The sequence below is a fragment of the Dufourea novaeangliae genome, unplaced genomic scaffold, assembly GCF_001272555.1.
Source record: "Dufourea novaeangliae isolate 0120121106 unplaced genomic scaffold, ASM127255v1 scaffold316, whole genome shotgun sequence".
NCBI lineage: Eukaryota > Metazoa > Arthropoda > Insecta > Hymenoptera > Halictidae > Dufourea > Dufourea novaeangliae.
The window spans coordinates 267,381-278,326 of NW_015374191.1; the positions used below are offsets into that span (position 1 = coordinate 267,381).

Genomic DNA, 10,946 nt, shown 5'->3' on the forward strand with positions numbered 1-10,946 from the left:
GCCCTCAACCCTTTTCTTTCGAATGAACCGTTCGTCGAAGGCGTAACCCTTTCACGAGTATCCGGTTTGAGGTAATGATCACCGGGGTTAGGATAAACCCTTTCACCACCAAGTTGAACGTCACATCTGACATTAATTGAAGGTATCATTACGCTTTCTCGAAACACGAATTATAACCTCTTTCTACGTATAGTTTACTTTACACAATAAGTACACGCCAAATTCACTGCAACAACGTGTCACTCAAAGTCACTAGTCACTACACCACACAGAGAAAGCACTTTTGAATCACTCCCGTTTTATCCGAACCAAACTTCAAAATTTTAAAAGAAACATATTTGAACAGGAAACTAAATTTTTCCACTAAATTGAAATGAATAAGAATATAAACTTAACTTTCAACATTGTTCACATTTTTTTACAGCAATATAAGTTTCAGCACTAAGTTATAGTGAATAAAGTAAAAAATTTAACTTTTCGAGAAGAATTTAAATAATGATGAACAAATTGTTCTGTCGTCAGGCACTATTCCAGCCGTCTACTGTAACCAGAACTACCATTTTCCTTTGTATATATGTACCTTTCAGTATTCGCAACGGCACCTACCCCCACTGCCCGATTGAGAAAACCGTAACGACTTCATGGTCGCAGCAGGTAAAAGTCGCCGAATCCGTGGAAAGGTTGCAAGAGGGTACACGTCGACTAAAAATTCTAAAATTCGACCGGTCGCCTACTCCTTTCGTGCGCCTAATGGTGGCCTATTAGACGGGTCGATTTTTTCGTCGCGCGGGCATCGAAGGGGACAAAACTGTATTTTTTTCCCTCTCGATCCGTCGATCGTTTCGCCCTGCAAAAAAAAAAAACGGAAAAACGTTTCTCTCGTCTCACGAAAAGCGGAGTTTTTTTCTCCCCTCCAATGCGCGTTTATTGGAACCCTTCGATTTTTTCCGCAATTTTTTCCACCCCTCGGATGCCGAAAAAATACACCGAGCGACGAAAAAAATACAGAAATATACGTGTCGACACGGTTGTTGTTCCGTTTTTTTTTCTTTTTTTTTTTCATTTGTTTCGCAGGACACACCGCTGCAGGAGCAATTTTTCGAGATTTATTTGCACCGACGACGACGCAGAGAAATACGACCTCTCCTCGTTACTTTGCCCTGCGACCCCGTAAACACGATCATACCGTGACACGGCCGACCCGAAAACGTTTTGTCCGCTACTGAAACATGGCTTCCTGCAATTTCTCGTTTGACCTTCCTACCATTTGTTTCTTTCACCGTCTCTTGCCAACTGATTGGTAAAAAATGTATGGTAAAAAGGCTGTTTTTTTAATTCGACCGTGAGCAGAGGTTTGCTCGCTCGTAGAATACGATCTCGCGAAAGGCGGAAAGATTTTGACGCCTTTTTTTTCTCATTGCCACCCTCGAACGCATAAGCGATCGGTAAATACAGAGGGTGGGTCGAAACTTTGGAGTCAAAGTCACAAAGTTTGTAGATATATTTTTCACCTTGAAGAAAAACGAAACGAGGAAGAAAAAATTCAGGAAGAAGATCCCAATAGGCCTCGGTTCTGAAGATTTTGGTATTAGTTAATTTACAGCCTACATCTAGAGTGTAAAATAAATTTCACGATAAAATAAAAATATGAAATGATTCGTCTAGTCTTTCTATATTTTTGTTTACCCTAACAAAGTTATTGGCAGAGACTGTATATTTCTGATTTGCTCTCGGTTTTGTAAAATAACATTCAGAAGTATAAAATTTTAACTCCAAACCGCTTCAAATTCACGATATACACTGGAATGGTACGAAATGTCTACAAAACTGGTCTAGAATATATTTGAATGGAAATATGGCATGATATGTATCGATGTGTATGATTTTTATCCAAAGGTTGCAATATCTGTAAAAAAATATGTGGTCCTATAGTTTTTGTTTATTAAAACGTTTGTTAAACATTGGAAGTTTACAATACGTCCGTAGATTTCGTAAACAATTTTTCACGTTTAAATTCGTGCACGAGCGATAAAATATTTCATCGAGTTTCGAGAGGGGATCGACGGTGGATATCGGAGTATGCAAATCCTGTGAAATACTATTACGCGATGAAAATGCTGAAAATTCGATTTTCGTTGCGGGACGAAACGTATAGTCACAGGCGTGGCAGTAAAAGCTACACCAGCGAACGTTGATATCAGCGAGCACAGTTTTTCTTTCTTTGTTTTCCCAGACGGGGGTTATATTCTTTTCGGTGAATTTGCATAAGTTATTGGACGTGGTAGATTTTCCTTCATTATCCGTGGGCAATATGCCATCAGGGGACCTGATTTCATCGCGGAAATATTATCATTTGTGAAATTTATTCCTGATAGGACACTGAAACTATTAAATATTGATGTGTAATTTTAACATTCTACTCTTTGGGTCAAATAAATATATCTTATTTCGAATGTTAATTTGAAAATGAAATTTAAAAAAAAAAAGTGGTCGTAATACAATCTGGCTCTGGGGTCCAGGGAAAGGTAGTACAATTTTTAACAGCAGTCGCGTTTATTCTTCATTAAATAGCATCTGACAAGAGTGGTATCCATTCACAAGGATAACTAGATACCATTATACAAACGCAAAAGTACGAAACGTTCAACGATTTCGACCAAATTATGCTAATTTCAGAAGAACAGAAGCCAATTTCCAAACGAGAATACGAATCCGTCGAATCAACTATACAATTCCTCCTCCCATTTCACGACGATTATCGAGTTCTCGATGCACTTTGCCGCACACTATGTCTCGTGCATTCTAAACGCACTTCTAAACGTCCACGAGCGAGAACCAGTTCCACGAAACTGCACGAAATGTGCAACGCGTAGGCACCATCTGCGTGGCCCACGAAACTCTTTCACGCTGGCCATTATAATGCAATTCCGCGCCCCCCTTTCTTTATTGAATGCAACAACGACGGAAACGGCGACGAGTCCCGTGACGGCCGGTCTCTAATTGGCCTGTAAAAAAAGAAAAGAGAAAAAAAAACGACGGGGCCCATCAGTCGCCGTGAAACCGATTTTATTTTCCGTGGTTCGGAGTTACGCTATCCTCACGGCGTTATTTGCTTAACGGATAATAGAGCGAAATTGTTGGACCTGTCAGTCAGCGAGCGCAAACACGCACAAGCGCCATCACGGGTGCGCGGCCCGTTTTTTTTTTTTATTCGTGACTGTTCTGGCCCCCGAGGGGACCGTCGCGTATCGAACACGCCTGACACTGACGATAGGGATCGGGGAATGGCACCCGCGCCACCGATACTCGTTGCTCGATTTTCGCGGACGACCGAACCACGCGAAATCGGAGTTGAGCGTGCTTCCACCCTCTGTCCAGATCGATACGTAATGTTCTGTGCAGTAGAAAAAAATATATTGGATCGGCAACGAATTTCGCGACTTTCACATTTCTTCCAGAGGAATAGTTTATTACGAGTTTATTAATTAGGGGTGTTCACTATCCAGTATATAATATAGAAACCTGTAGATTAAACACATTAATATACTACGCACAGAGCACCTTGTGCACGTCCACTTTATCCGACCCAGTTACCATCGTACCGAGACCACAACGAACGGCTGGACCATCCAGGCCGGAGGACGCGGTCCAGGGAGGATTACAGAAAACAGCCGCGGTTTTCGCGGAATCAGATTACCCCCACGAGTATATAAGTATGGCTGCTTGGTCGTGGTGTGCTTCTGTGCTTTGTCCGGTTCCTTTACTTCTGTTTTTTTTTTCTTAACGTGGTATAATAAAGTGTACAGGGAGAACGGGAGTGGACGGCAGACACCCTAATCTGATATTTCGGCGCAAGGGGAGCGAATATTAATGTTCGTTTGCTGCGGGCAAAGCCGATACCGCAGCTCTTCTGGGCGCGCGGTTTTATCCGGCCACCAGCCGAGACGCGCGTAATCCACCGGCACCCCATAAAGCTAATGAGTCACGCGGGGTTCATGGGCTCCATAGATAGTCCGGGGAGACAGGTATACTGTCTAAGACGGTCTAATAATGTTCGTGGAACGGTGGCGGGATTACGATCACCGACAATATCGATATAGGTACACCTTATGCTGCTAAAAATAATATTTCCACGTATTCTACACCTTGTATTAGGTCTACCAATAACGTAGGTCACTATAGTTTCAATATAGTGGCAATACATTTTCGATTGAGATTATTTTTTAAATTTTTTAGCTAGATAAATTAGCGAAGGATACTAAGAACAAATAATTAATAGTGTTAAAATGGGTATGACGTATTTGAATTGTCTCGAAAAGAGTATAGTTTCACATAAAAAATATTGAACTACTTATTGGTATATCCTCCTGGTTTCCACTGAATACATTAAGAAACTAGCTGGACGGACTGTTGTACAGAAAATATCAATTACTCAGTCTTTCGTATTTCTTTCTGTGAAGAATGACTTACGAGATGTGTCGGTTTTAAATGTACATTAATGCAATTCACGGTGAAATGCTTCTTGGAACAGGAATGGTGTCGAATTAAAGTGGCTCTGATGGATATCGCGGCGTAATCTATTTTATCAGAAGGCACGGCTGTATTAAACACGTGATCTATTGCACAAACGCTGATTACAATCACGACAGTCGAATTCGAGTGGAGAACAAAGCACGTGAATCCGGGTACAGGGTCCACGAGCTTTTATCGAAGAAGAAATTGCGAGATAAAGATGGTGAGAGTTCCTTGACCGAAAAATTATTTGTTGAACGAATATTGACACACGCACACGCACACATTTTGTAAGTTACAAATCACAGAATTTCGAAAATTAACAAAATCAATGATACGAACATTATCATTTTTTTGCTCCAAACTTTCACTTCTTGTAAAATATTAATTCTAATTGTTTCGAATGATGAATATTGATATTGTACACAGAACATACCACATTTTATTGCAAGATGAACACTCGCTGCACTATCAAAGTATTACGATCCTTATCTGTAGCCTGTCTAGAGTGTCTAGACGACACATGTGACTCATGGAGTGTCGAGAAACCACTGAATATTCGCTGGACGAAACACGTTAGAAATATCGTATAGTTAGCCTTGTTCAATGACGTGATGTTTAAACGTGTGAAAAGAATTTCAATTGTAACTTTTACTTGACTGTGAATTGGAAAAACGAATAATTAATTCTTTTCGGTGTAAATCATTCGATAGAAAAATTGATTCAATATAACAGAAACTAAATTTAGAACTCAGGGTATAAAAATTGTTGATAAATAAATAAATACGATAAGAAGGTCGCTTCTATGTCTGAAAGGAACTCGGAAGCTTGAGGTAGAAAAGAGACGAGACAGGTAGGAAACTTACAGCAATCGCCGACAGATGGTAGCACGTACTCTGTACACGCTGACGCTTGAATCCTTACTGACCCTCGATACCTGCGACACTTCTATTTATTACCTTTCATTGTATTCATTGTCAAAAATAGATATATAGTAACTATAAAATACAAACTACAAGATTTGTTGAATTTTTCAAATGGACGAAGGACAATTAATCTTTCTCCGGGACAACGACGAATAATCTAATCCAAATGCCATATAGTACTATAATTTATACCACGAAAAGGATAATAATGAGTAGATTCTGCATAGTTACACAACAGAAGCAGTTTTGTTGTATTATCATTGACGCAATAAACGCCTTAGTAAACGATATGAATATCGGTTCTATGGATTAACCAAATTAAATACGAATGTGAATGCACATACGTGCCCTAGTAATTAGATATAAGTAGTAAGGTCAATCATAAATCGAGCAATGTTTCCAGATGTCCAGTATCCTATAAAAATAAACAGGACACGTGAAAAATCGCAGTATAAGGAAATACAGGGGTGATTTCTTATGAAAAAATGAGTTGATATTAGAGAATAAATATTTGTTTCATGAGATTTACCTACTTCTATAAGAATAAAATTTATAAGTCTAAAAATTTTTTATTCGAGTAAAATAAGCGTACGAACTGTTAGATTTTAATTCTGGACCACTGTGTGCCCCCTCCCCCACCCCCGAGAGAAAAATAAAAGAAACTCTCCGAACGAATCTCCAGTTACACCGAGAACGTCCTACGATGTCTCGAGCGCGCCACCGAACGCCTCGATTGCGCTTCGAGTTTCCTTTGGAGCGGTTCGGCGCACTCGAAACACGAGTCAATTCCCGCGGAAACCGTCTAGTGTACTCCAATTACATTCTCAATATCCACGCCGCGGCTCCAGTAGTGTGTACATACGTATGTACCCTCGATTCCCGTCGACGGAACGTGCTCGATGCACACTCACGCCGCGCACCCAATTTTCCATCAAGTCCGATGCACTCGAAATGCATTCTCCCGGGGAGGCCACAGGTATCCGCGCTGCTCCCCCCACCTCCTTCCGCCGTCGCGCCTCCGCACGCTTTTTCTGCCCCCCTTCCCCCACGCATTCCACGGGATCGAGTGGCCCCGGAGGGCCGCGACCCACGCGCCGCGACGCCGCCGCGTCGCTCGACCGCTCAAAGTCGAATGACGATCGCGCCCCCACCACCCACGCAACCGTCGCGCGCGGCACGCTCGTTCTAAGGCCGCGTGGACGAAGGGGGGGCACGAGTCGACCAATAGGATCTCGCACGTCGTACGCCGCATCGGCTCCGGGTCACGTGATTGGCGGCCGCCGGTGTTCCATCCTCTTTCGGCCTTGTAGCGCATCCTCGTCGCTCTCGAAAGCCTGTTTCTCCTCCCCCCACCGAATCTTGTCCTCTCTTTCTCTATCTTCTGTGTCCTCGCCTCTCGTCATCTTTGTCCCATCCACCACCACACAACCACCGAAACCTTTTTTTCCCTTTCCCTGTCTCGCTCGCGACGACACGAGCGCACGATCTACACGGTTCGATCCTCGTCGCACCTCCACCGCGCGCTTCTACGAACTCCTGGGCTTGCTTCTCTCTCCTGCCCTCCTCCCAAGTCCCGCGCGGCAAGCTCGTTTCCTACCCTTTGCAGGGAGGCCGGGTTCAGCGGTTCGAATACTATGGCTGGCTTTGCTCGGCGCCGGAACCATCGGCGGCGACGGCGGCGGCTACGCCGATTATCTTTCCACGGGACTTTGACACGTCTGAGCTCTCAGACCGGAGATACTCGTAGATAGCGGACGGAATTGGTGTAGAAGCTGATTCCGGCGACGCACCGCGGGAGATTGTTTCGTTTCGGGAGGGATTACTGGGATCGTTTCAGGAGTAGAAAACACGGGGTGGAAGTGGATGAGTTGAGAAATTGCGATGTGATGTTCCTTAGGGGATGGGAGAATAGGGTAGATTCTGACGTCAGCCACGACCACTCCCCATTTGGGTACACTCGAATTCTCGAACTCTGAGTCCCTTCGTTCAAAAAATTCAATTGTCTCAGGAGTAGAAACGAGTGTTATTCGATTGAATTCTGTACTGTAGATGATACAAACCTGAATCATATTATTTGTGCGTCATCGTATTCGAGCCGTTCGATAAGCGGTTCCGTCATTTAGATACACACTCTCCGTTGTCCTATCAGTTGCAGCCAGTGCCCGAGAAACACGTATCCCCCTCCTCCTCCCGTTTCATGCGTCGCGTACGTGCACGTACGCGAGAGATAAATGCCGCAGCGTGCGTTTAATCGGTCGCGCAAGTAGAAAGAGTAATTTCGAAAGACGTGTGGGGAGGGAGTAGGAGGCACGTGCCGGTGGAGCCGCGCGTGCGTCAGTCCGCGGTCGACACACGGTGGCACTCTCGGCTATTTTCGAAGAACGTAATACAAGCCCCGATGACGTTCGTAGTCGGGTGTATACGTGTTCCCGGCCGTCTAGAAATTACCATTACCACTCCGTATCCGCGCGGCGGCGCGAACCAGCCAGCCGGTTCTAATGACCTTTCGACGCGCGATACGCGTCACGAGACTAATCGCTACTCGCTGGGGGGGAACACTACGCGGCATTGTTCTTTGTCTGGCGTCATTGCCGAACGATTTGGAATCCCTACTTAACTCGTAATCGCACCTCTTACTATTTAAATTCTCTGAATTCTACGTGAAACTTTAACCAAATCTCACGTTAACTCTGAAATAAGTTAACTTTTCATTTTGATATAAAGAATGCTACGTTTGGCAACTCCCGGTTAGCACCTAGGTTACTGCAAGGTTGCGAATACAGCCGAGAATCAGAGGTGAATATTTTTTCGAAAAAATTGACACGATGATAGCGCAGAAAAATCCGATCGATCGCAGAGAGGTTCGGTAGGACGCGTGGAGGGGGTTCACGCGAGGCAACCCGCCACGGTTGTCGGTTCGGGACCCGTGGAGGGGGTCGCTCTCGTACCCGAAGAGGTGGGGGCTCTTAAAGGCAACCGGGTGCCGTCTGACCGTCGGAATTCGGATGGTGGAGGGAAGCCCAGGTTAAACCGTCACGCGCTATCCCCTCCAACGCGGTCACCGTCGGCGTTTTCCCCCACCCCGAACCGTGGCAGCGCCTCCACCGGGCATTCCATCGGGTGGCACGCTTCGACGGGACGACAGAAGACGTTCGTCGTTCGTTCAGTCAGTCGTGCTCTGACGCCTGTACTGAGCTGTCGGAGTTCAGTGAGTTCAGTTAGCGAGACGAGCAAGGGACGTCGTCAAAGTCCTCTTACTGCGTTCTCGGTTTCGAAACGTACAATCCTGTCTGTCCTCTGTTCACTTCGGTTCGGCCAGCCACCTTTGGATTACGTCGTGGCCGTCGATACCTAAGACAATTTAGTGCTCTAACACAGCGATCTTGGATTACCAGTGCAGTGCTGCGGCAAATTGTTTCACGCAATTTGTCGTGTCTATTATTTTGCCTGACATTTCTGTGATACGAGAATGGTGACCGGGGTGGGCGCCACGATGCCAACCGGCGGTGTCACCGTCGGTGCTACGCCGCCGGCGCAACACGTGCCCCAGGAGGCTGGTCAGCCCCCTGCGCAAACGGCCACCACGACCACAACCACGAGAAGATCCGGCGAAAACCGACGGGTTAGTGTCCTTCTCGGATGCTTTACAAATTTTTGGGGTTACTCCTTCGATCTGCCGTCAACGGGATAGATTTCAGTTGGGGGATTGAAGTCTTGGATCTTTAAGATTCTTGACGGGGGATGATACTGTTCAATAGGCCAGAGACTTGAAATTATAGTTAAACGTATGTCGAGTAGATGCGTTCCCTCGGGTCCGGGCAGATGGAAAATTTTTTGTTTGGGGAATAAAGTACGCTGTCGATGAGAATAGTATTCATTTGGTCTCGACTAGTTTCAATGGGATTCCCTTTTTCCTATTCAAATAACACAGCAACACAATAACTTGTTTAAATTCGTTCTGTTCTCTCGGCTTCGAATTCTAAGACTGCCCATAATAACCACCCTCGGAAAAGAACCGTCGAATTCGAATAGTCGAACGGTGTGCCTGACCTGCCGTTTTCTTTCTGTTACAGAGCAATAAACCGATCATGGAGAAACGGCGGCGAGCCCGCATTAACAACTGTCTAAACGACCTGAAGACACTTATCCTGGACGCAATGAAGAAAGACGTAAGTGTTCTTAACAATCCCGTTCACACCTAATTCATAAATGTCATACCCGTGAGAACAGTGGCAATTTTTTAATGTCCCGACTCCTCTCGAGCCGTTCACTCTCTGCCACTCTTCCCCGGGGACATGTCACGCGAGCCAAGCGAATCACCCCGAGCCGGTTATATAATCGTTCGATTCTTTTCTGATTACAGCCAGCGAGACACTCGAAGCTGGAGAAGGCGGACATCCTCGAGATGACGGTGAAGCACCTGGAGACGCTCCAGCGTCAACAGGTCGCCCTGGCAGCCGCGACAGATCCGAATATCCTGAACAAATTCCGGGCTGGTTTCACGGAATGCGCCGGCGAGGTTGGCAGGTTTCCCGGTCTGGACGCGTCGGTGAAGAGGCGTTTGATGGCCCACTTGGCCTCCTGCCTTGGACCGGTCGAAGCGAACAACGCCAACAACACGCAGACGACGAATCAACAGCCTGTCCAACCGGCGCCACCGACGACGCAGCTCCAGGTCCATATCCTTCCGCAAGTGGACGCGACCCCGAGGATCCAGGTCCAACAATCGAACGGGATCTTCTTCACGAACGCTAACGGCACCGGCCTTCAGCTGGTACCCACCAGGCTGCCGAACGGTGACATCGCGCTAGTCCTGCCGGCGGGAGCCAAGGCGACCCCAGTGACGTCTCCAGCATCCTCGCCTGCGCCTACCTCGCCTCTGCCAACTCTGATCCCTATCCCTCAGAGAACGGCAAGCACGGCGTCAGCATCCTCCTCGACCTCTTCGGCCAGCTCGACGTCCACGTCGGCGGCAAGTCCGATCGCATTCGAGGCACCGCCAGCGAGCTTCCGCGAGCAACCGGTCGCCTTCAACACCACCAACAGCCACAGGGACGTCGCAACGTCACCGGCTAACGGTTACACCAGTGACCCGGAGTTCGACCCCCGTGTCTACAGCCCACCTCTTCAGAAACCCCTCGCTCTGGTGATGAGGAAGAGCAGGTAAAATAAGAAGATGTGAACTATCCGGAGCTCTCGTTGTGAAGTAAACTGTTGATCGCGGGTGACAGCACGAGAGACAGTCACGAGTGATATTGTTTGTAGATGGTTCTTTGCTGAAGACACGTGGATCGGTCGTTCAGCGCCGGGAGAGAAAAAAAAGAATTGTTACGGACAACGGATATTGTTCCTTCTTCGTATTTAGGATCGCGCGTTGTTTACGTTGAAAACAAGAGAGGTATCCTGCGAGCTAGGAGATCCTTTCGGTGGAGTCGCGAGTTTTAGAGTCCCCGAGTGTATACACGTCGGCCAGTAGCCTATGAGGCAGTGCCTTATACAGTGCCTTGT

At 46.3% G+C, this 10,946-nt stretch overlaps 1 protein-coding gene across 1 annotated transcript; it reads left to right on the forward strand.

Annotated features, from left to right (window-relative positions):
• Positions 1-8,849: 8,849 nt before the first annotated feature.
• LOC107192167 (protein hairy-like) lies at positions 8,850-10,605 on the forward strand. Its single transcript, XM_015581369.1, has 3 exons — positions 8,850-9,060; positions 9,512-9,607; positions 9,802-10,605. The coding sequence occupies exons 1-3, from the start codon at positions 8,908-8,910 to the stop codon at positions 10,603-10,605; spliced, it is 1,053 nt and encodes a 350-aa protein (XP_015436855.1). The 5' UTR covers positions 8,850-8,907.
• The last annotated feature ends 341 nt before the right edge of the window (positions 10,606-10,946 follow it).

Coding starts and splice junctions, on each gene's coding strand:
- LOC107192167 (XM_015581369.1), top strand. CDS start 8,908: ATGGTGACCGGGGTGGGCGCCACGATGCCAACCGGCGGTGTCACCGTC. Junction 9,061..9,511: donor GATCCGGCGAAAACCGACGG/GTTAGTGTCCTT, acceptor TTTCTGTTACAG/AGCAATAAACCGATCATGGA. Junction 9,608..9,801: donor TGGACGCAATGAAGAAAGAC/GTAAGTGTTCTT, acceptor TTCTGATTACAG/CCAGCGAGACACTCGAAGCT.